The 26,762-nt window shown below is 39.3% G+C and overlaps 1 protein-coding gene across 3 annotated transcripts in view; it reads left to right on the forward strand.

The window, feature by feature from the left end:
• Positions 1-26,266, forward strand: part of LOC134539384 (calpain-C) — a 114,635-nt gene extending 88,369 nt beyond the window's left edge. The window contains exons 9-18 of one of the 3 annotated variants that reach the window (XM_063381394.1): positions 988-1,082; positions 3,009-3,122; positions 4,322-4,440; positions 8,603-8,648; positions 11,003-11,129; positions 12,057-12,115; positions 14,080-14,227; positions 14,687-14,803; positions 16,777-16,835; positions 22,996-26,266. In XM_063381394.1, the coding sequence (XP_063237464.1) occupies positions 988-1,082; positions 3,009-3,122; positions 4,322-4,440; positions 8,603-8,648; positions 11,003-11,129; positions 12,057-12,115; positions 14,080-14,227; positions 14,687-14,803; positions 16,777-16,835; positions 22,996-23,022 (911 nt within the window). In that variant the 3' untranslated portion in view covers positions 23,023-26,266. Of the gene's footprint in view, positions 1-987; positions 1,083-3,008; positions 3,123-4,321; positions 4,441-8,602; positions 8,649-11,002; positions 11,130-12,056; positions 12,116-14,079; positions 14,228-14,686; positions 14,804-16,776; positions 16,919-22,790 lie in introns of those variants that run through there. The other 2 variants (XM_063381386.1, XM_063381378.1) reach the window with 2 other exon arrangements.
• Positions 26,267-26,762: the final 496 nt, after the last annotated feature.

The following is a 26,762-nucleotide window of genomic DNA, read 5'->3' on the forward strand; positions in this document are numbered from 1 at the left end:
TAATAAATAAAACAATTAATTTTAATAAAAATAGCGTCGAGTGCTTTATATCAGTTGTCTTATATTATATATCACTAATGACTGTTCATTAGGATACTCATTACGAAAATGGAAGAAGAGAGCAATGCACGCACATTGTATTACATTTTCTGCCAATTATGGCTATTTTTTTAGGACAGAGTATTTATGAAAATAAAGAAGAGAGCACCCCACGCTTTTTTCATTAAAATTATTTGTTTTGTTTATTACTTAATCAAAGTGTCCTCAGTTCACACCAGTAGCCAATAAAATTTGATATTGTGCATCATAAACATGGTAGAGTCACTACTAGAATTTAGTCTCTCCACAGAAAGTTATAAGGGCACTTATTTAACATATTAAAAAACATAAAAAAAAATTAAATGCACACTACTAGGTTTATTTTCAGCATCCATTAAAATGTTTGTTGAGACTATAAAATATACCACTACCTATCTATAACTGCTTGGAGTAGGCCATTGAATATTATTTTAAACAGTATCATTGATCAACCCAAGTTAGTGTTTTAGGGATTCATGATTGGTTTCACTAACATATTTGCTACAATGTTGAATGCTAATAAAGCGACAAAATAATAAACTTACTTATATCCCGGGGGCTCAGGGTCATCTAGAGAGGGAGGCAGGGGGGTAAAAAATGTCCCAGACACATGACTTTGCAGTGATAGAGTAGGAAATTAATAGTCTACTGCTAATTAAATTCATTAGAAATCTTACAAATTATGTGATACACTCACATAAAGTTATCAAGTTTACAGCTACAGTGACTGTAACATTAAAAGTTTTTTTTTTTTTTTAACAGTGAAGGGACTGAAAAGTTTTTTTTTTTGAGCAGTGGGGAGGGGGTCCAACCAAATTATTTTCCCTCGGGCCCCTATTTTCTTTTGACAGCCCTGGAGGAAGCGGGTTTGGCCGGGTGGTAGCTGAGCGTGGTTGTCGACTGTTGCAGACACGTTCCACATCAACCCACAGCTGCACCTCATCCTCAGCGAGATGGAGGAGGTGGTGATCTCTCTCAACCAGCACAGCATCATGGAGCCAAAGGTGAGCCGCTCACCCCAGGGCTGCCGCACTACTAGGCCTGCGCTCTTTACTTGCTGCTAGCAGTGTCATGCAAATGGTTTTCCAAGAAAATATAAAATAACAAAATATTACTAACTCTTGTATCATGTAAGCAAAGATGAAAAATATGATAAACAGTGCAAAACTGCAATGGTGTGTGTCCAAAGAATTGTGTTAAATAGAAATTCTCCATTACAAAAATCATTTAAAGAATGTAAGTCATAGTGTCAGAAAATTTAACAACTGCATCTGTGTATATTGCATCATGACGTGAATTGGAACTTTGTTAATATTAAATGTTCCTTATTATACAGCTACTGGTGTAACACACCCCAAAATTGAGAAAGGTAAAAAAAATTTATATATCATCCATGTTTAAAAAAACTTTTAAACTGACTGGAGAGTCAGCACTCTTTAATTCTGCATTGATTGGTTCAGCTCATTCTGTGATTCACCACTGTTTATCCGATAACATTGGAATTAACTTGGGTGGTTTCACATTTACTACAGACACAATATGATTTCACAGACTTTTTTAAAAATTAACTCTTATTTGTATTTTTTCTTGTCATTAGAGCAGCTTGTTTTAAATATTGTTACAAGTGTGGGAAAACAGGTCCAAAAAGATAGCCCAATTAAACAACTAGCATTTTATTTGTTAACTGCTATGTTTACTTATCCTAAATAACAACAAATGTCCACAAATTTATCACACGTTCGTATGTCCACTTTTTACTCTCCACACTGGAGCTAGACTAGTCAGTTGCTCTCTCTACTGCTCATCTCTTACCATCCACCCCTGTCTCAACACACTGCCCCGCACTGCTCACTCATCCATCACACCACATCACCGTCTCAGTTGCTCCGATCTTCGCACACGAAGGCTGAAGCCCGTCGCTTGACGCCCGCCATCACTCACCCACTTCACTTCACTCTCTATCTCGCAGGTTGGCTTCCGTTTTTATACCTCTGAAACCCCACCTTGGAAAGGCCTTTTAGCCCTCCGAAGTGTCGCGTCATCAACTTAACATCTGAAGCTGCAAGAGCAATGGCGTCCTAGTTACGCCAGTACACACGACGGGACTCTGGGAAACCTGCTGAACCTTCCAGAGAGACAGACAGGTACCTGGACTCCATGTTAAGGTGTTTGGGCAGAGTGGGGAGAGGGGTATTTATCAGAAGGCGGCCACTAATGGAAGGTCCTTGTACTTGCATTGTGCCTGCTCCAGGAGAGGGAGGCAAGGAGTCTACTAGTAATCCCACACCCTGGGATGCCAGGTTGGGTGGCTGGCCTCGTCTCTTGCAGCTGTGCAACAGTATAATTACACTATGTTAATTTTTCTTTGGTATTTCCCTTAAAACAACATATACATTTGATAATACAGCAAGACTAATCTGGAATGGCCGTGGTCCCAAACATGTCATATTAAAGAGTGTTTTTTTGTACTATATAGTTCCTTAGTCAGTATACTCAGTAACAGTATAGCATGGAGCTGTCTCTTCTTCTCTTGAAACTAATCCTGTGAGTTCTTTTGGACACTTAACACGGCTCTTGCACAGGCTCGTGGTCCCTTGTTGCAGGTGTTTGTGGTATGGAAGTTGTGTTACGGGCCTGAGCTGCAAGGTTTTTTTTTCAATAGTGTTCTTTCAAAACAGTCCGAGTGTTAGTAATCATTTTATGGCTATTCGTTAAAAGTATGATTGTACCAACGACTACCTACCTTATGGTTACTTATTGCTTAACTAATCTATAAGAATAATTTAATATGCAATAATATATGGTTGATATTTTTTTTATAAAATTAAATTTGTATTTTCCAAAAATGCCTGAGAGGGGACCTGCCGGCTCAGTGTTAAGCAACAAAAGTGTTGTGAGGAGTGTTTGAAGTGACCGTGGGATGTTGCCAGGTGATCGGTTTCACGGCATACTCGCTGCCCAAGAACAGCGCGGAAATGAGCGGCAAGACATTCTTCAAGAAAAACAAGTCGCTTGTCAACTCGCAGTACACCAACAGCCGGCAGGTGAGTAGCTGTCGCCCGCAGGGCTGCCAGCTGGTCCTGCCACATTCTTCACTCGCAGGACTTGGCCAGAGAGCGTAGTTACTACCCTGCTTTGCTCGTCCCAATATTTCCTGTATCATCTCCCCAGTAAGTTGCAGCTGGAAGCCTTGTGTACAGGAGAGTAGTGAAAATGTGAGTCCACAGAAAATTTTTAATAATTTGATAGACAGATGACAAACAAAAATATAATAAGATTCTGTATAGGAGGGTAGGAAATTGTGTAGGGGAGGGCATGAGATTGTGTAGGGGAGCGCACGAAATTGTGTAGGGTAGGGCATGAGATTGTGTAGGGGAGGGCACGAAATTATGTAGGGTAGGGCATGAGATTGTGTAGTGGAGGGCAGGAGATTTTGTAGGGTAGGGCATGAGATTGTGTAGTGGAGGGCAGGAGATTTTGTAGTGGAGGGCAGGAGATTGTGTACGGGAGGGCAGAAGATTGGTTACGGGAGGGCAGAATATTATAACAATGTTTTCTGGCATGTTTACTCGCATTAATAATTATTGCATTTATTTTCAATAGCGATTGGCTATAGTTGCAAAAGATGGCCAGAAGCATATACATAGAGAAGGAGGGGAATGGCAACATCCCCCTTTACAAAACAAATACGTATCAAGGAACAATTACAACAGAAAATTGAATGGAGTGCTTTGTTAATTGGTATAGTACAGCAAAAAGGTTGACCCACTATGGGAAATGTATTGGAAGGAAGTATTCTTAATGGCTGCAGTCACTAATACATTGTGATAATGCAGGGCAGGTCTTGGGTTTAATTGGAGCTTCTAGACGTAACTTGGTTAATAAGTACTAAGTCTACTTTTTAGTGGTCTGGTAATCACTATAGAGTTGGAGATCTTAGCTATGCAACGTAAAATCATATAGAACAAGGATATACATCTTACATACACAATCTGCTTTATCGTAGGCTATCAAATCAAGAGAAGGTAGAATAAGATTTTGTTACAAAGCTATTTAATGTGATTAAATACTGTTTGCATTATAGTACTATCATATTGCTCGAACATTTTGTGAGACATCATATTTATTGACGTATTTATCGTAGTGTACTACGTATGTGCATGTGTGGAAGTGAGCATTGGACCCCTGTGAACTCTCCGTGCAGGGCGAGGGAAGGGCTGCCAACTGTGCAACTGTTCTGCAGGTGAGCCACCGCTGCCAGCTGGAGCAGGGAGGGTACCTGGTGCTGCCCACGACCTTCGAGCCGGGCCAGGAGTCCAGCTTCACGCTGCGAGTGTTCTCCAGCAAGCCACTCAAGCTCAAGTATGTGTGCCTCCACATTGGCAGGCTGCCTCCTATATGTAGTTGTGCTCATCACTGACTCATTGACTCTGTAATGCCAAAGAGATATGTATACCTTTGGAGACAAGTGTACAATGAAGCACCAATATTAGGCTATTCCATAGAGATGTGTATAAAATAGAAAATGGAAGTGTAACAATATTAAGCTATAGCTTATAAGTGGATCACACCTTAGTTATTAAATTAAAGTGTTTGTTATATTCATTATTTTTCATCAGTGCCTTAAGTGCCGTACAACTTACTATGCTTATAATGACTAAAAAGGCTTATATCTCAGAAAGTTTGCTCTAAACTAAAAACTGTGAAAATTTTTCCCTATTTTGGAAATCTAAGTTTGTGGCAATGGTACATAATCTTTTGATAATGTTTGTAATTTTTGTAATTTTGCTATTTAAAAAATATTTCCTTTTTTTTAAAATTTACTTATATCTTTGAAGTTTAAATTTTTATTAAAAATAGCTGTTGGTAATTTATTTTTTATGTACCTACATAAAATATTTTTGTATGGCCAAAAGTTTTTTTTGGCAAGTTTGTTTTTTTGTTACGCATTTTGGAATTTTTATATTATATTTTTCTTTGTGGTCATGTAGTTTCTTGCTGCTAAAATTATCATTAAATAGCACAGATGCACGTGTATGTGTGTGTGTATAAAATTCTTTGTCAAATATTTTTTATCATATATGTAGGTATAAAAAAAATCAGAAATAATTTTTATTTGCACAATATTACTCGAAATTAAATTTTTTTATAAACATTTTGTGTATATTACATTAAAGTGTTTGTAATATTCATCATTTTTCAATGAGTGCCTTAGGCGCTTTATTACTCGTAGGTAGAGACCTGCAAAATTCGCGGTTTCGATGGCCTTCAGGATAGACTACACATACCCCTGTACACTCGGGCAAATAACGCAAGTTCATTGGCTGCCGACTTGTAAGTCGTCTCAGCTGCTTTGTCTGTGATTCGATCCTTCTTTGGTTGAGGGTTTATAACTGGTTGAGATTCGTCCAGATGAACAGTAAGCCAATAGCAAAATTATCTAAGAGGTATGTGTGTTTGAATTCTAGCCTATCACCGAATGAATCCGCGAATTTTGCAGGTCTCTACTCATAGGTCATAGGTCATAGTTGCTAGATAATGTCATAAGTAGAGATAAGATTATATGGTGAATTTAGATAAAACTGAAATAACACCGAAAAGCATGTAAATAACCGCATAGCACTGAAATTCAAGTTAATAAACCACAAAGCACCAAAATTTTATTAAAATTATGAAACTAATCAGAATTTTCAATGAAAACGTACCTCTAATGACAAATATCAAATACTGTATATAATCTTTTAAATATTAAATTCAATGAAAGTGATTTATTTAGCATGAAGTTTGTGCCACATTTTATGCAAAAAAAATTAAAAAATTAACTTCTTTTTAGTTTTGCAAATTTATTACTTACTCATTGCTACATTGCGACATTAGTACCTATGTTTTTCAAACACAAAAATACTTAACGGATTAATTTTTTTTATCTGAAAAGTTAGACATGCTTATTAAAAATCATTAGGCCTATATTGTAAGTCAAAATTACACTGTTTTGAAAAAATTATTATCATGGAACTGAGGGCCTGCTGGAGGGTGGTTTCGAAACGAAAGTTAAAAGTGGGCGCCATCGTATGCAAGGGGCACAAGGACCCGGGTGAGACCCCTCTCAGGGTGTGACGTAACCCAAGTGGGAGCGAGATTCGTACCGTCCTAGTTTTCTGAACATAACTTGCCAAGACCTGGCCTGCTCTCAGTGTCGGGCATGCTTGCATGTGCATAAGACTCCAGTGGGCTCTTGGGGCATCCCACACACCCACTAACGAGAGATGGTTGACATGGGAGCAGGAAAGAACTCAATTTAACTCACACAGTTTGATTTATTCAGAGTTTACATGTACTCATGCACGTATTTACTTAATAAACAGAGAAAAATAGGTTTAAAGTGCAGTGTGGTCCACACACGTGGTCACACAAAGAAGTTACGCAGTGTTTCATTAAAGACTCGTTAAAGAGTTAATTAAACAATTATTCAAGCAGCCCGCCGGCCGAGGTTAGCCCCAAGGATAAACGCAAATAGTCTGAAAAACTTTAATACATGACGAAATTACTCATCAGTATTGCAAGAGATAAGGTCCCTCGGTGCTGGTGTTTCTACTCCCGGCAGTGATGACGATGGACTAGGGCGAGAGGCGTGCTCTCCATGGGCAACATGGCGTCTTTCGCGCCGAACCAGAGTAACGTTTTGTTACTGCTATTACGTGCTAAGGGTTGATGAGGAAAGGACACATAAAACACTGTTACATTTACTGGATGCCTTCTCATGGCTTGGTTACTTAATAACATATAGTATTTAAAATAAAGTCTGACTTTGTCTGGACTCAGGTCTGCCTCTGAAGTGTTCAGCGCTGACATTGTGTTGGTAGCTTACTTATATAAAAAATAGTTACTAAACTAGACCTTCTCGGCCGGTCCGCTGTAACACAAAATCCTTGTGACAAAAATATAATAAAGGTTTATAATATAATTTACGATTAATTAAGGAAGTGATGCACTGATGATAAGGTGCCCTCTTGAGGTAGGATGTGATGCGCTGTTTGAACTCACACGACATTGTACATCATAGTACAGAAAGGAGTAGTTAGGGGTGAGACGGGAAGAAAAAGTGAGCAGAGTCTGACTAGGCTTAAGGGGGCAAAGCCCTGGTCGACGTCAGAACATTTGAGTGTCTTTTTTAATAAACTAATTTCATAAAAGATAAAACCAAAGTGGACATCAAAATATCCTGTTTTAAAAACAAAATTGGCCTGAAAATGAAACCATAAAATCTTGTCTGTAGTCACTGTTCTTCGAATTACGAATACAAGTAAAATAGACCAATGTGAATCAAAAACAACATACATTTTATACATTTTATACATTTTATACATTTTAAAAATGGAACATTTGAATTAAACCATTACAGGAAAGTGCATTAGCTCCTTAGGGGCATGTCTGCTTGGAGACCTGCAGTGCGTCAATACATGGTTTCGGATACTATATACTACAGTGAAACCTCATGAATAAATAACTCTGTTAATACAAAACTCTCATTAATAAAAGTAATTCCACAGTCCCTAGATTTACCTAGGAGATATAATGCTAAATGATTTGTTTAATATACAAATTTCATTATTATGAATGCAAAGTTGTTTGTGTCCCAAAGGTAAACAATTACATGTAGTAAAGAAGTTTGACCAAGGCTGTGGGAGGAGTGGTTCGCTGTTGACAGCATTGTTGCAGAATGTTACAATAGAGTTTGATTTGAAGGCATTGTTGTGTGATGTTGCAGTGGAGTTTGCCCAAGTTGTGGGAGGAGTGGTGCGCTGTTGACAACATTGTTGCGCAATGTTGCAATGAGTTTGACTTGATGGCATTGTTGCATGATATTTCAATGGGAATTACTTGATGGCATTGTTCGTGATGTTGCAATGGAGTTTGACCAAGGCTATTGGAAGAGAGCTGTGCTGTTTACAGCATTGTTGTGCAATATTATAATTGAGTTCTACTTGATGGCATTGTTGTGCGTATGTTGCAATGGAGTTTGATCTAGGCTGTAGGAGAAGTGGTGCACTGTTGATGGCATTGTTGCACGATGTTGCAATAGAGTTCGACCAAGTTGTGGGAGGAGTGGTGTGCTGTTGACAGCATTGAGGCATGATGTTGCAATGGCGTTTAACATGATGGCATTGTTGCATGATGTTGCAATGGATTTTGCTCTAGGCTGTGGAAGGAGTAGTGAACTTCTGATAGCAGTGTTGCATGATGTTGCAATGGAGTTCGACTTGATGGCATTGTTTTACGATCTTGAATGGAGTTCCACCAAACATGTGAGGGAGTGGTGCGCTGTTTACAGTATTATTGCCTGATGTTCCAATGGAATTCGACATAAAGGCATTGTTGCGTTTATGTTGCAATGAAGTTTTATCTAGGCTGTAGGAGGATTAATGTATATTTAATGGTATTGTTGCATGATGTTGCACTGGTGTTTGTCCTAGGCTGTAGGAGAAGTGGTTCACTGTTTATGGCATTGTTTCGCTTGTTGCAGGTTGCTGGATGTACAGCCGGCACTGCTTAAGTCAGCCGTGGTGAGGGTGAGTATGTTTTCCCTGCAGCCCTGCAGCCGATCAAGAGAGATTTAACCCCGATATTTCTCCATTTTTAACTCCAACAAACACTTGTCCACTCTCGAGCTTTTAATGTTTGTATTGCTGCAATGCAGTGTTGAGCCCTACAAGTGGTTCCTATTTAAACCAACACCTTCAAAAACCCTGCTTTAATTACATGTTAAACATGGTTATCATAGTGCCAGTGTCGAATTTAACTTTTCAAACAACTGAAATTCTATAAAAAGAAATGGCTTAGTGTTAAACCAAGTATCAACCTAACTTGCATTAACAACCGATACATTTATCTACCAGTTTATGTATTAACTTATCCATTGCAAGCTCCAGCCAACATCACTGTGTCTAAACCAAATATTTTTTAAACCAGATATTTAATAGCTAAAATCAAGATTATAACTTACTGTGAATTGCGATAAATCAAAATAACCGCTAAAAGTATATCAAAACACCGCATAACACCGAAATGCAAGATAATACACCATATAGAATCAAAATGCAAGTTAATCATGGAATTATGTAGTTTTTAACCTAAACAATTAAAATTATAAAAAAAAAACTTTTAATGTTAAAAAATTCAAGAAATATAGTTACTTTTGGACAATGAATTGTTCTGAAATGAATAGATCAGAGAATTAAATGAAATTCTTTTTTATTTGCATCTCTTATTAAATTACTATTAAACTAAAAATGTTTTCTAATTAATTTTTTTTTTGTTTTAGACAAATTTATTACAAAATTTTTTAATCATAAAAACACAGAATGTAAATTTACCTTTATTTTGGTGAAGCATGTATTACAAAACTACTTTTATAAACATAAAAACAAATACACCAAAATCCTATACTTTAATGACAGCAGACAGGTAAAATTACACGAAGGTCACACACTTTTTGCGATGTTGCTAGGGCCGTAACTAGAGGGGGCAGAGTTGGCTTGTGACCCGGGTGCTGCTTTGGGGGGGGGGGGGGGGGGTGGATGCTAAACTGGCAGGGTAATTTTTACTATAGATATTTTCTTCAATATCTTAATGTTAGAACACAAAAAAATGTCAGAGGACTAATGTACTGAAATATTTTTATTGAATAATACACATGTGTATATCGTTAATTATTTAAAAACTTTTTTTTGCATTACTTCCAACTTGCGAAGTATTAAAAATGAAATTACTGAAAATTTTTTTACCATGTAAGTGGAAAATTTTGTTTTTGAAATAGCGGAATTAATATGTGGTGGCGCTATGAGGTGTTGTCTGGAAGGTTTTGGTTTGGCTGGATAAAAAAAAATGCAAAAGAAGGGGAAGGCTATACATGTTCTTTCCCCGGGTGGAAACATCCCTGGACGTTGGTGATATTAACGAGATTTGTTCTCGCCAACACCTTGCTACCACAATGGGGGTTGAAGTGTTTGTCGAAGTTTAGGGCGCCACCACATGTATAATGGGCATGTGGACCCGGCTACTCTGTTCTCAGGGCCGTGACGTAGCCCGTGTGTGGCGAGACCCGTTTTCCCCCTGTCTCACTGAAAACCTCCGAGAACGACGACAGGTGCATGAAGCTCCTTCCTCTAGCAGCGCTCGCGACTCATTGCCCGTTCGTCCTTGCTCGGCAACTTTCGGGAGCACTGACGTCACATTGGTGGGCGCAGGCCGACACACTCACACACACTTCGGCGGGCGGTCGTAGAGGGTGGTGGTGGAAGGAGGGGTCTCACAGCGTGTAAGGGATGAGGTGGTGGCACATCGGGCTCAAAAGGGCGCAGCTCGGAACGATGTCAACCTGACACTCACTCTTCCTTGTTACATCACGCCCTGACGGACTGGCTTCAAGTCCCCCCTCCTCCCTCCGCCGGGCTCCATGTCATGTCCACTCTGCATGGAGATGTGAGTGACCACACCACATGAAGATAGAAATATTCAAACAATCAGTTTAAAAACTAAGCCCTACAAACAGAGTGGGCAAATATAAAACATAACTTATACAAGTTTCATTTCCTTGGCGTTAGATCCTAAAATCTGTTTTTTTATTCTTAAAAATATTGCTCTCCAAACATATGAGTTCATGCACTAATTCGACAAAATAAAATATCTATATAACTTTTTGACAATAGCAACTACCTGAAAACATAAATTGTTGTTCAAACTAATTTTCATTACATGTATTTTTAAACATTCTGTAATTATACTAATTTACACATGTGCACTATATTATTGTCACACGTTCTAAATGAAAGCTTCATGTAAAATCTAAAAAGGCTCGGTGGTCTGGTGTTGAAGCGAGACACAAGGGTGGTGTGTGTAAGGAGTGGCTGGACGGCTGTTGCAGGCGCCGGCCTCGCTGGACGTGAAGAGCTTCAGCCAGTACGAGGCCGTGTTCCTGCAGCTGGCGGACGAGCATCGCACCGTCAACGCCTTCGAGCTGCAGGAGCTGCTGGACGCCTGCTTGCCCAATGGTGGGTGCCCCTCGCAGGGCCTTGCTGGTCCCCGCCTGGCCTCGATCCCCGAGCCACTGGTACTGCAGGTTTAGAACACAGGGAAATAGGGAAATGTCAGGGAAATTAAAATGGTCAGGAAATACCTGGTAAAGTCAGGGAAATCACCAAATATTTCTGTACTTTTTCTTGTGACAGCAAAATTAAACAGAAAATACAGTTTCCGCCTACATTCAGGCACCTCAAAAAATGCTGAAACGTTTACTAATCACGAAAATTCACTGATTTTCCTTTTTCTGTAACCCTGTTTTTTTTTTCCCTGTAAACACAAAGGGGGTAAACTAATTTCCGGATGCTTACAATGAAGTTTGATAGCCTACATCAGATAGCTTTAGGTGAATCTATTGTAATTGTATACAGACACATGTATCCATCTAAAATGGCGTTAATTTAGCTAAGGGGTTGCATTTGAAAGCACATATGTCTATCCCCCCCAAAAAAAGTAACACGAAATGAGCTCCCTGAAAATTTGTGTCTGGAATATCAGGAAAACTTTGTCTATTCAGCTCTGGAAAAACTGTCAACGTCAGGGAATTTATGAATTTAAAGGTTGTAGCAACCCTGGCAGGTATCTAGTCATCTCACACCCAACAACTCTCATCTCACATCTGTACTAGCCGTAGTTGCCCCCATGTCCGACTCGCAGCCAGGTGGACATGCTGGTTTTCTCTTGTTATCTAAATTGTAGATTATTAAAGATAATAGTCATGAATGCACTTACAGTACTAAAATTTGAGTTTCTTTGAATGTGTGCATCATTCATGTTTCTGTAAACAGTTGATAGTACATGTTTGATGTGGACCCTAGTGGATTCACAATGACGAGTTGACTTGCTAGCGCAAGAGGACTACCTAACTAATTCGACTTGCTCTGCCATGCTTGTTGCAGACTACATCAAGAGCTGTGCGTGTATGGAGGTGTGTCGACAAGTGGTGCTCACCCTGGATGTATCCTTTACCGCAGACAGCATCGACGCTAGTGCGTCGATGGTCATAGCCCTTACACAAGTTTCACTGCAAAATTAGATGACTGTTTTTATTGATAATTGATTTTTGTTTATATTTTTAAGGAAATGTACTCTCATCACCCAGGCAAATAAACACGCAGATTTTGTGTAAACATAAATGGGGTTCGTGAATACCTACTCAAAAAAAATTTGATATTTGTAAATATTTTAATATTTGATTCACATTTCAAATAGAGTTTTTAATTTTTAAACTGTTTGCTACCAATCAACAAGCATACATCATGTCTTGACACATTCACAAAAATTATATATATATATATATATATATATATATATATATATATATATATATATATATATATACACACATATATATACACACACAAACACACACACACACATATATATATATACACACACACACATACATACACACATATATATATATATATACATATATATATATGTATGTATATGTATGTACAGTAGAACCCTGTTATAATGTTCCTGCATATAATGTTTTCCTGCTTATAATGTCATATTTTTAAAGTCCCAATATTTCCCCCATAAGGACAATGTATTTATTTCCTGCATATAACGTTCATAAATAGTGTAATTTCCTGCTTATAATGTTTACTTTCTAACATTCAATAAATGGGGAAAAAATGTTTTAAAACCAAATTATTCCAACACTTACGATAAAAAGTTTCCTTTATGTATGTTTATGTTTACAATCACTGCCATACAATACATGAAGTTTGTTAAAATACAATTTTATGCAATATACTGAAGGTATACAATGTTCATAGTTGCGTGTCAGTTGGCACCCTTAGTCAACTCTTCTCTTCCTTGCCATTCCAGTGGGAATTCAGATGCACGTACATAGTCCTACGATATTTAAGTTGCCAACCATTGAGTAAGGGCATAACTAAAAGTGTTTTCTATTGCTTACAAATAATTTTTTTTTTCATTCATACGTATGAATCCCAAAATTAAACATTTCCAGGTGGCAAAGGATTAGACGTTCTCACTCTTAATGTTGTCATCATGAATCGTGGGACAATTTTACAAAAAATGTGGCAGTTTATCTTTAAAGACAAACAAAATTTAACCAGGGAACAAGACGAAGTTGAAAATTTTTTGGCTTGTTTCAGAAAATTCATGTATCAAGTATACTATCTTTGGTTTTAACATTAAAGTTGTTTACATAGCTTGGTGAGTCCGTTGGTATAAAGCTCGAACATTGTTAAGTGCTAAATTGAGATTTCCTGCTTATAACGTTTTCCTGCTTATAATGTTTTTTTCTTGTGCTCCCTTGAAAAACATTATAACAGGGTTCTACTGTAGATGTATGTATGTATATGTATGAGGCTAAGACTATTTATTGAGAAATTTAAATTTGTACCGCAACTTTTTTCACACATTTAACAAATCATCTATAATTATGATTTAAAACTTTTAATAATATCCTATTTTGTGAATGTAACCAGATCAACAAAATTACTTTGAAACTTAAAATTTACTGGTTAAAAAAATTGCATTACAAGGTTTTTTTTTTTAATTTCCTTTATTTTACTTTTTTTTTTGTAATGGTTCCATGCACATTACTCTCTTTTTTATTTTACTGTATTTTGGATCAAATTTTCTTAAACTCCTGTGAAGTATGAAAAAAAAAAGATTCACTGGGTGTTAAAATTCGACTAGAAATATATTTGGTACATATTAGTGAATATTGTTATATTCAATTTGAAACTCAATTCGAATGAGGAAAAAAAAACATAATTTGCATAAGCTTAATGATCAGTAGGATTGTCAACAACAATATAAGTTTCAAACTCTTAAATAATGCTCTTGTAGTAAACCCAGTTCCTGAGAAGCACACGAAGTATGTTGTTGAACTCCACCAGAGCCAAGAGAAATTGTGTTTGAACTTGACGCGCGCAGAGCACGGGCGGTGGTCGACTCAAGTTCGGGGACTTCAAGGACCTGATGTGCAGCCTCAAGTGCTGGCAGACGAGCTTCAAGAACCACACCAAGGAGAAGACGGGCATCCTGAAGGCGGAGCGACTGAGGGACGCTCTCCTGGAAGTGGGTGCGTGCGGCCGGACAGCAGCGATGGTCGTTACAAGTTGTACAAGCTGTGTTCATAAAGTTGGGGGGGGGACAAATAATGAATTTGATGTCATGTAAACCCAGTACCCTCTTACTAAGTCGAGATGGGGGGGGGGGGGGGGGGGTTACTCCACAGGAAAATTTTGATTTTAAAAGTGCAAAATAGCACTTTTTAAGCAGTTTTTGTATCTAACCATTGGATACATCGATGTTAAAATTATTATTGTTTCCTTAAGATAAAATTTGATGAGTGAAGAAATTACAAATAAAGTAGGGCAGAATAATATTATAAAATAAAAATATCCTGGTCTAGAAAGTTGGGGGGGACAGTCCCCTCCACCCAAAAAGTTCAGGGGGACACGTCCCCCCGGTCCCCCCCGGTTCATACGCCCCTGGCGAGCTGGTGTGACGGGGGGGACGCGTGTGCTGCCTGTTGCAGGCTTCCAGCTGGGCACGGACGTCCTCTCCATCCTCACGCTGCGATACATGAGGAAGGACGGCACCCTGCGCTTCGGAGACTTTGTCTCTGCCATCCTGCACCTCAGCATGGCGTTCAGTGAGTACCCCTTTCCTCGCCTCTCCGCGGGCCCAACTTGCCATGCTGCGAGACACGCAGACTGACAGCTCTTCACTTACTGAAATAGAAACTTCAACAGTACACGGTTTTTATAACTTACGTGTCCATGCTGAACTGGAACTATAATTTAGTAAGTTACGATACTTACTTTTTGTGAGTTTTTAAAATGCCGGCTAACAATTTATATATGCCATCAAAACCAAATATAACACTTTATAGAATGAACAATGCATAAACAAATTTGTAAGTAAACAAGAAAAATCATACAAATAGTGGTGTAATGTCAAAATATGCTTTTATGCCTGATGTTCCCATGCAAAATAATGTATTAGTTCATTTTAAAAAAAGCCTTTCAGCATGAAACATAAGTATTAATCGTGAATAAAGAGACTTACAATGTATATTATGCATCTTTGCAATGTATATCCTAAAAAAGTAAAACAGAATAATGGGTGAAAATGTACTTTGTATGTAGGACTTTTAGCAAACGGCTTATAAATTTACTCAAAAGTAGACCTCGACACCTTTTCCAAAATATGCTATGCCACTGCAAACAGCCAAACAATCATAGTAAAAAATACAAATGAACTTCAAAGCGGAGACCAATGATACATCCTTCGATTCTAGGGTTGGCGTACACATCAATCCAGTCCAGCCAGCACCTGTTGAGAAGGTTTTTGCAGTAATGCAGGATGGTAGATTGATACAGAGAACGTGCCTTCGATGCAAAAAAAACTGTATAGCGCAGCATCACAAAGTATAGCCTATAAATAATGGTCAGTCAATGTGTGAGTGAATGGATTTGCTCACTTTCTGATCACAGTACACTTGCTGAAGTCCAGACACAGACAGATACACAATAAGGTGGTTAACAACATGAAGTGAGTACACACTGCACCTTATATCTTACGGATCTTGGGTAATAACTAATACTATATTCTATATGCTAAGAAGGCTTTCAATTTTGTGCAGTACTTCTTTTGTTTATAGCTAATATCGCAGCAAGGCAGACACAGTGTTTTTTTATATATTTTTTATACATATTTAAAACAAAAATGTTACCAGAGAACATACACGTGGTAAAAAAATGATTGAACATTTCTTACTTTAGTTTAGAGGACAGTCATACCTCACCGAATATAACTATCACAGTAAAAACAGAGATACAATGGAATGTTGATTAAACCACGCAGCTTTAGAATAGCATCTAGTACATGCAATTTGCTGCTGGTGACTGCTTGCATTTAGATTTAAGCTCTTTGATTTAAAAGACTTTTTTTTTAGTTAGTTAATTAGGTAATTGGGGATGTTTCTGACACACCTATAAAACATTTCAGAAACATAGTTAAGCATGAATAATCATCAAATTTTAACTGCAATGCTTCAGTTAACTGTGACTAGTGGAACTACAGTTTCACTGATATGGGTTCCAGCGGGGCGGTGTGCGTTTGTTTGAAAAGTGTGCCTCTCTTTGTGTAAGTTACAATGGCAGATTCTGTCTTGGTGTGAAGTCGGCTACATGTACTTCTTGGTGAATTCCATAAACTCTGACGCTACGTGCTAACCCTTGCGCTGGTACATTTAGGTGTATGTCTATTGACCACATACAGACTACACACTCACGTGACCAGCTAAGTGCCTCTATTAGTGACCCGAACTAACTAAGCTGCTTAGTTGCCCATTATTTTAGGAAGCTCAGAGCGAAACATCTGTGTGCTCTGGGGCCAGTGTATCGGCATTAGAATGCAATCCTCGAAGCCCCCGGTCATGATCTCAATAAGAAGTTAACTCAGTATGCACTGAGGCATCCCAAATTGACAATCATGAAAGAACGGGCAATGTTGTACGTAGGTACATAACTTGTGACATGTGACTTGTTTGGATTAGCATATGGACTCTCGAGACAGTTTAGAAGCAAGTGACTGATTCATGACATGCTGTTCTGTCCACAGGTATCTTCGAAGGCAAGGATCCTCTACAAAACGGCTCAGTGAAGATGTCACTGTCCGAGGTTGGTCACTGCGACAGTAACAAATGGCAGCACAAATAAACCACAGTTAGCTTTCTTTTATGTAATAAAGTCTGTTAATTAATTTTTGACTGTGATGATCTATTTTGGGCTGTGGTATTTTATTTTATTCATAGTTATTATGCAGACAGTTAGTTCAGTATTTAATGTGTATCGGTGTATGAACCTCACGTTGGACAGTGTTTCAACAGTGAACTAAATGGCACATGTATTCAGCATATGCTTGTGCTCCATACTTCCTTAACTGCAAGGTCCTCTGACTGGACACAGTGAAATAACTTTGTATACATGACAGGATAGTACATTTACCAAAAATCAAATATTTGTTACACGTAGGACCCTTTTAATTCTGTCCCCAATACATCCACTGAAAAATAAATTACATCCAGCACAAAATTCTCCTTAAAAATATTATCTAAAATCTTTTCTACACAAATAGTAGGGAGAGCGTGATGGTTCTGGGACACTGTAAGCAAGCGAGCGCCATTTTTGTTCTGACAGTATGGGACCACGTAGTCGGACCACTAGGAAAGGTGGGCGTGGTCGGCATGGCACCATGTGCTCGGGCCACGAGGCAAGCATTGTTGTCATCTGCTAGTGACATCATCACACGTGGTCATTTTGGTTAGTTTTTCCAAAGCTAGGGTGTGCTCATGTTTTTTTTAAAATAAAAATCTTTTATTGCGGCGACAGCGCCCCAAACCCAGGTATGCTGATCGGCAGTCAGCAATGCTAGCCACTAGACCAGGGCATCTGTTGAGGGATGAAGAATTAAATACAGTAGAACCCTGTTATAATGTTCCTGCATATAATGTTTTCCTGCTTATAATGTCATTTTTTTAAGTCCCAATATTTCCCCCATAAGGACAATGTATTTATTTCCTGCATATAACGTTCATAAATAGTGTAATTTCTTGCTTATAATTTTTGCTTTCTTACATTCAATAAATGGGGAAAAAATGTTTTAAAACCAAATTATTCCAACACTTACGATAAAAAGTTTCCTTTATGTATGTTTATGTTTACAATCACTGCCATACAATACATGAAGTTTGTTAAAATACAATTTAATGCAATATACTGAAGGTACACAATGTTCATAGTTACGTGTCAGTTGGCACCCTTAGTCAACTCTTCTCTTCCTTGCCATTCCAGTGGGTATTCAGATGCACGTACATAGTTCTACGATATTTAAGTTGCCAACCATTGAGCGAGGGCATAACTAAAAGTGTTTTCTATTGCTTACAAATAATTTTTTTTTTTTATTCATACGTAGGAATCCCAAAATTAAACATTTTCAGGTGGCAAAGGAGTAGACGTTCTCACTCTTAATGTTCTCATCATGAATCGTGAGACAATTTTACAAAAAATGTGGCAGTGTATCTTTAAAGACAAACAAAATTTAACCAGGGAACAAGACGAAGTTGAAAAATTGTTGGCTTTTTTCAGAAAATTCATATATCAAGTATACTATTTTTGGTTTTAACATTAAAGTTGTTTACATAGCTTGGTGGGTCCATTGGTACAAATCTCGAACATTGTTAAGTGCTAAATTGAGATTTCCTGCTTATAACGTTTTCCTGCTTATAATGTTTTTTTTCTTGTGCTCCCTTGAAAAACATTATAACAGGGTTCTACTGTAAGTAATATATTCTTTCAGTTGGGCGATGGTAAATTCAAACCTCAGGGTGCACCATATAGAACTAGTTCCTGGCAGCATATTTAAAAATTATACAGTTCTCTGCTGTATCCAAACATCTTTATTACTGGCAGCATATTTAATTAAAAAAATATAATTGTCTGCTGTTGGTCTCCATCTTTTTTTTACGACCCGCCAAATTTAAAAAATGTTATCATCTGCTGTAAACCACCATCTTTTTTACCACTAGCAGTAAGTTAATACTTATAGTGGAAGAAGTAGTAGTAGTTAATTTAAAATTCTAAGTTCACCATCTTTTTTAATAGTATTTGATGATGGCGGAGGATATTATAAATTTCAATTTTAAATACTAAAAACATCATCTTGGTCTTGGATTGACATATGAGCTGACTACCAATACAACAAAGCTGTAGACATATTTATTAGAATATGGTTATAGCACTAGCTTTCAGCCACAATTTTTTGACTCTGTAGTATTTATTTATACTTAGTAATATTTCCGTACAGTATTTAAAAAATATATAACTTTGCCGTCACCTGCTGTCTCAGGATCGAGACCCGGGGAGGTCCTAGTGGTTTTCAGTGGCTCTAAAGGAAATCTCCGGCGGGCGCCAGGTTAATTCGAGGATTAACCGAGGTGGTCGTGGGTTTTTGCCCCTGCGTGTTCCACTAGGATCGACGGCTGTTGATGGTGGGAGGGAGTCCCTGCTTCTAATACGCACTGGCCCTAAACAGTATAGAGGACTGTTTCCTAATTGTTCAGGAGGCGTTTGCGAAATATAGAAACGGTATTTAGGTGCTGGTTTTTTAATCTCGCATCTCACATAGTGTGGATGGGGGCACAAGTTACACAATTACACTTGACAAAAAATATGTTGGCACTACATACACTCGCACTGATAATTAATTACGTGTTACGTTGCGGCACTTGCAAACATGATCCCTACATTGTTTTGTGGGTCGATGAAGAGTTTGGGTGGATTAACGGCACTCCCGTGATGAACTGTAGATAGCTTCGTGCCCGGGCTCACCTGTGTGAGTCGCAGGCCCACGAAGATAATATTAAGGGGCAAAGTCTTTAAGCTTGCAGTCGGCAGTCGTATGCTGGACGAATTACGTTAATTTCTGTTTGCGGGAGTCGGCCCGGACCGTAAGGTGACTGCGTCGCGAACCATTGTTCTGCGACGAGCAAAAATTAAAGCGGCCGGGTTAAGCCCTGCACCGGAAAAGGGCACGGCGGCACGCGGGGAGAGGAAAAGAGGTTTTAGTGAATTATGATAGTTACCAGTATGAAGAATCAGGAGTACAAAAGTTGAAGTCTCCCCGCGGGATCACACGTCCGCCCCGGCCCGTGAGTAAAACTCTACTGCCGCTTTGTGCCGGCTTGGGAGGGGAGGAAGCGTCATGACGCACCGAACTTTCTAATGTGCCGTTATTCCAATTTTATAACTATAATTAGTCATTATTATTTCTAGAACCCTCGTATCTTAATGACATCTATCTGAATTAGTTGGCGGAAGGCCTATAATAATAATACATAATAAAATTGAGATTAATTATATTTGAAAATAGACAGTCAAGCTGGAGACTGTCTGTCACTTGTTGACTACTCCAGTGGCTATTTGCAAGTAAAACAGGGAGGGCAATTAGGTTGATTAACACTGTGGTTAATTATTGGCGGAAGGCCGCAAGGGATGTTCCGGACGTTTATTAATTGCGGTTTCCCACGGTGAAAACCGCTGCACCCCTACGACGCACTTTCTTTATTAAGGGTTTTTCTGTTAATTAAAAATCGCTTAATTACTCACAGTAATTAATAATGCATAAGAACTGTTTGGTGGTGTTGGCATATGGACGTAATCTGTGGAGGCACTCACCGGCGTCGACGGCTCGCTTGACTCACATGACATGGGCTAGGGGTGCGTTCCGTTAGCGGGATTTAATACTGGCGGGTGGAGGCCGGGCTTTATGACCTTCGGAGGGACGACGACAACTTAAGTTATTCTTTTTAAGTATTTCACTTATTAAAGTATTTATATCTATAGTAATAAATGTCTTCATTTCTTTTATACCTCTTATTATGTGTAATGTGTTTGCTTTTAAGTCTTAATTATTTGTTAAATAATGGTATCATACAGGAAAATGTTGTTCAGAATGTTATAGACATACTTATTAATATATTCTTTTAATGTTTTAAAAGGCATATTCATTTTATGTTAGTAATAATAATAAAATTATGTGTTAAGCATAAAGTAATTTTCATTAAATAATAAAATTTAGTGTTCAGAAGAAAAATGCATAGCTTAATATTAAAGATATGTTGTGTTATGTTGGCATGTATATATAGTGTCAACTTCATAAACAGAACCATACTAGAATATCTCAGAAGCTATAGTCATAATGTTTTATCTGCATCCTGAAATGTCTACCTGAATCAGCCACTGGTACAGTGAATGTGTCTCTGCCAATGCGTGGGGATGTGCTTCCCGCCACACGGACAGGCAGGCGAGAGCGCACAGGCAGGTAAGCCGACCACGTGCACCTCGCCACGTGGTCCGACCATGTGGTCCTCCACTGCCAGAACAAATATGGCACCCATTTTACAGTGTCCCAGAACCATCATGCTCTCCCTACTTATAGGCCTTTCAGCGTAATGTCGAGTGCAGGGAAGGTTATGGAAAAACTGATAGTGAGGTATCTATATGGTAGGAAAAACTGAAGACCTGGAATGGATGGATGAGAGGCAACAATGTCTTTAAGTAGGGTTTCTCTTGTGAGATGCAGATGGCCGGAGGACTTGGTGGTGGAAGTGGATGTGGGCAAACAGGTAGGCACAATCTTATTGGTTTTGAGAAGGCATTAGATAGGGTGCCACACAAGAATGTGAAGGAGAAGGTTGATATTCTGATAGAGGACAGGCAGTAGGGAGGTGAATTTGACAGGGAAATTCTTGAGGGATAGGAAACAGTTGGTGAAGGTGGGAATGGAATGGTCAGAAGAGGGTGATGTGACATCAGGGGTACCGCAGGGGAATGTTATGGGGCCCTTGCTGTTCCTAATCATGATGAATGATGTTGGGGAGGAGTTGGATAGCAAATGGAGACTGTTCGCTGATGACTGTGTGATTTATGAAACTGTGGGGGAAGCGACACACCTGCAGGAAGACTTGAAGAAGCTGGAAGTTTGGCCGAGGGCAAATGGTATGTGGATAAATATATTAAAAAAAACGAATGTGGTTAGATTCACATGGAGAAAAAAGGTTGTTAAGCAAATATATAGTTGGAAGGGGCAAGATTCAGGAGGTAGGGGTATACAAGTACCTGGGAGTAACCCTACAGAGTGCCCTAGGTTGGGGAAAGCCGGTACAGCAGGTGGTAAAGAAGTGGAGGAGGGGGCTGGGGCTTATAGCTGGGACACTGAAGAGGACAGGACAGAGAGTAAATGAGAAGGCGTATTTAATGTTGGTGAGGCCAATGCTTGAATATGCAGTGACAATTTGGGACCCATACCTAGGGATAGAAATTAAGGTATTGGAAAGGGTGCAATGTATAGCAGCTAGATGGGCGATGGGTATGTGGGGGAGGAATGAAGAGGTAAAGGGTGAGACGCATAGACCATCTGTGATGATGAAGGAGCTAAGGTGGATCACACTAAACAGAAGGAGGAAAGTAGTGAGATTGGTGAAGTTTTTTAGGGTGACAAGGAGCAAGGAGGCCTGGGGGGATGCTGGGAGACAGGTTGAACAGAGAGGTGAATAGAGGGAGGAGGGATCATGGGTGGAAGATTCATAAAGAGTGGAGAAGAACAGAAAGAGGAAGGAAGTATTCCTGGTTAGGACGGGGCAGGAGTGAAATGGGATTGAAGGAAAGATACTGGATGTGAGAAGAGAAGTTTTGAGTCGGCTTCAGAAATTGGGTAAGGAGGGGGGGACTCCTTGCCACCGGGTGGTAGCCCAGTTGTAATAATTACAATTACAATTATTGTATCAATCAATCAGTAAATTACGTAATTAAGATACATTTTTCAATGTTCATGATTTATTTAGTCTTTTAATCACTTCTAAAATCTTTCAAATAAAGAGACAACACTCTCAACTTTACAAATGCTAGACCATAACCATTTAGTCATTATTAAATGTCATCCCATTTCATTCCTTTGATTTAAAATAAACTAGTTTTAAGGGATATTTGTAGATATGATCACTGAGACCTAGCACTAAATGGTGAGGGACTTTAATTGGAATCCAGCTTCTACTGTGACTAAAATCAATGAATTAGTAGCCAAGTAGTTTAGCACACTACAGTTTTGGAGGAGTCATTGGCATTGCCTATGTCTCGATGAGCTAAAGTGTTATTATGATTACCTTTACATTTAAACTTTCCTGCAGAGGTTTTTATTGTGGCTCAAGCCACCTTGACCTGTGTTTGACAGCTGAGCTGACATCACTTTAGCTACCTCTCCAACGCTTGTTGCTTGTTGCAGTGGCTGAAGTCTTCACTGACGTGCTGAACGCAGCTGAGGCCGTGATGCCAGCTCTCATGGTCAAGAGCTACCATCTGCCTAGTCTCCTCTGTGACCCAGGGAGATAGCTGTGACACCAGCACTTGTTGCTTGTCGCCGTGGCTGAAGTCTTCGCTGAGCGCAGCTGAGGCCATGTCGCCAGCTCTCATGGTCAAGAGCTACCATCGGCCTAGTCTCCTCTGTGACCCAGGGAGATAGCTGTGACACCAGCACTTGTTGCTTGTCGCCGTGGCTGAAGTCTTCACTGACGTGCTGAACGCAGCTGAGGCCGTGACGCCAGCTCTCATGGTCAAGAGCTACCATCTGCCTAGTCTCCTCTGTGACCCAGGGAGATAGCTGTGACACCAGCACTTGTTGCTTGTCGCCGTGGCTGAAGTCTTCGCTGAGCGCAGCTGAGGCCATGTCGCCAGCTCTCATGGTCAAGAGCTACCATCGGCCTAGTCTCCTCTGCGGCCCAGGGAGACAGCTGTGACACCAGCACTTGTTGCTTATCGCCGTGGCTGAAGTCTTCGCTGAGCGCAGCTGAGGCCATGTCGCCAGCTCTCATGGTCAAGAGCTACCATCGGCCTAGTCTCCTCTGTGACCCAGGGAGACAGCTGCGATACCAACGCTTTTTGCTTGTCGCCATGGCTGAAGTCTTCTCTGACATGCTGAGCAGTGTGGAAGAAAATCAAATTTTTCAAGATTGGTGGTGGATTTCCCACAGAAACTTGTACAAAGAGTGCATGAAAGGAAATACTCTCCTGGTCCAGAGCACACGGACAACAACTCCAGACTATCTGTGAGCTATGTAGTCTCTGGTCCTCCAGTCAGCAATGCAGTGGCAAGTAACTTAGTGACGTGCCTGAGCCATATAAGTGTGTTGCGATGTGAGCTGTGGTGAAGCCAGTGTTTGTGACACTTGGAGAAGTGATCTGGTGTCTTTAATAAATTTAACAAACTGGTGTAAAAGAAAGCAAGACTAACAAAATTGAAAATAGGTACCATTATTATTGATAATTCAATATATGCTCAGTGTGAGAGTGGAGTATCCTGTTATTTTCAGTTGTACAGACAAGGTTCCTTTCACCATGAATCAAAGTACAGTATATTATGTTTACTGTATTTATCTGCAGAAGGGTTGCTCCTGCGTATGGGTCGCACCTTTAATTTTTGGGCAAAAAATCTAACATTTTCACCATATAGATCGCATCATATATTTGTCTTCACTAGATCGCCATGGATACGAGTGAAATACGAGTGAAGTCTTTGTGTTCCGTGTCTCAGCTTATTGGCACATAAGAAATACAGCATTGGTGTTAACCCTTGATTCTCTTATGTTTACCAGGGGGAAGATGCCTGGCAGCCCACTCTCCCCCACATATTTACAACCACTCCAGTACTCGCACTACCTAACAAAAAGACAAAGAGAAGACTGTTATTTTTTATACTCTTGTTTCCCTTCCATCTATTGTTACATATTTTTTTACCCATCCGTTTTCCATGGAGAGACAAGAGGCGGCAAGCTACTCATTGTCAGTTCCTTCTATAAAAATTGGCACCCTCGTTACAACTTGCGATTGGAGGAATATATGTCGCGATGTCGTGGTTTCGCGACGCGCGGCCGCGCCAGCTGCGATCTCGTCAGCTGGGGGCGGCGTCGTCGGTGGTGCCGGAGGTGGTGTTCGGGATCCGCAGTGGCGCTGCGTGTGATCCGCCACCTGGTGGTCTGCCGGACTAGGTCTCTATGTCGTGGTTTCGCGACGCGCGGCCGCGCCAGCTGCGCTCTCGGTAGCTGGGGGCGGCGTCGTCGGTGGTGCCGGAGGCGGTGTTCGGGATCCGCAGTGGCGCTGCGTGTGATCCGCCACCTGGTGGTCTGCCGGACTAGGTCGCGATGTCGTGGTTTCGCGACGCGCGGCCGCGCCAGCTGCGCTCTCAGTGGCACCAATAATGGCTACAGTTTTGTCTCTGAATTTTAAGTTCAAAGGGTGGAAAATCTCACATGAAAACAATAATGTTTGTGCACAGTTGCCTTATAAACAAATGTCAAGATAGACACTTTTATTGTGTAGGGTGTCATTTCATGGAGGTTACAACGATGTCACATGGCCTCACACATACACACACTTTGCTCTCTCTCTCTGTATGGCTGTTTTATTTTTATATTTTCCTCTCCCCTCCTCACCCCGGCTGTGCAGTGCAGCAAACACGTTACTTGCCAGCGCCAACTGGGCAGCAGACACAGCAGACATGTGCTGCTCTTGTAGCTACACACTACTGCTGAAGTGCTGAAGATGTTTTGATTAAACAAATTATACCTACTTGTAGAGGTATAAACCAACATGGGTATCTTATTTGCGCACAAGATCAACTACACAGTGCAGTATTATTATTTTTTAAAACCCAACGTGAAAAACACTCATAAGTTGTAGCCCTAAATTTTTTTAACTAAAAATCACCATAAAACGTGCAATCCATATGCGGGTAAATATGGCATAAACATAAAATTTCATCGTGTGATATTTGTATTGTGACAACTCGAGTACATGTTGTTTTAAGCCACTTTAGCTACATTTAAAATTCAAACAGGACAATTACTGTTTATTTACAGTAATTGATAAATATTGCATTGCTGTAATGCCAGAACGAATATAGATGGGCCTTTAGTTAGTTAAGTGTGTGTTCAGCTGTACACTGGTACGGTGGAAAAATCACAACATGGTATTGCCACTAGTTGACATTGTTGGTAGAGATGCTTCATGACAAGTGACATCTCATATATCACTTGTATGTTGCAGTTAATGTTATCAGACAGTTTTTTTTACTGTACAATCTGTGATGTAATAAGTGTACAAAACACTTTGCAGACTCCTCATGCAGTACTGTTGTTTCACTGATTTATTTGCTATTATTGTACTTTGAAATTTGTTAAGTTTTTTCCCTGTATTCTAATATAATTCTGAAATACGTATTTCTGAGGCATGTTATCTGTAATTCCTCAAATTATTTTGTACATAAACACATAGGTTATTTAATGTCTGAAGATCATTTGTTGTTACCAGTTTCTGTTTTAAATTATCTTTGTAAAAAAACAATGAATTTCTTGTATCCTGGTCTCATCGCAGAAATGATTTCATGTTGAAATCCAAAACTGTTGTACACTTTCCTTATTGCTGCTGTCATAACTTCATAAAACTTTTTGAATTATTTCTTGTTCATGTGGTGACTTAAATAGATGTTTGATGACCATGTCTACATTGGTTTAAATGTACCCATATATATTTATTTTGTGACCCAATTGGTGAAAATAACATTAGAAGATAGTGGCAAATGTTTTTTGAAAATATTTGAAACTTTGAGACTTGTTTTCATTATCATTTGCTGCATGAAACAAAGTAACTAAACTTGAGACAGTGTAAGGTATCCTTGTGCACAGTGACGGCTGCAGTAGTTCCTGAAGCGAGAGCTGAGGGGAAGTATTATACACTGTCTACTTTTATCCTTTGGTCTGCAGCCATGGTGTGCTGTATTTTGTAGCCTCACTATAACATATTCTTTAATTTAAGTCCTACATGCATGGCACTGTATGTAAATAAAAGAAGGATGCCTAGCTTTAAGTTAAATGAACATGATTAAAAGTTATTTTATTTTTAAGACACCATAAAAAGATTTGAATACAGTAGCCGTAACTCCAATGAACCCATTTTATTTTCAACCCCATGTTATTTTATTTCAAGTTTATTCATAAT

The sequence above is a fragment of the Bacillus rossius genome, chromosome 1 (genome assembly GCF_032445375.1).
Source record: "Bacillus rossius redtenbacheri isolate Brsri chromosome 1, Brsri_v3, whole genome shotgun sequence".
Lineage (NCBI taxonomy): Eukaryota > Metazoa > Arthropoda > Insecta > Phasmatodea > Bacillidae > Bacillus > Bacillus rossius.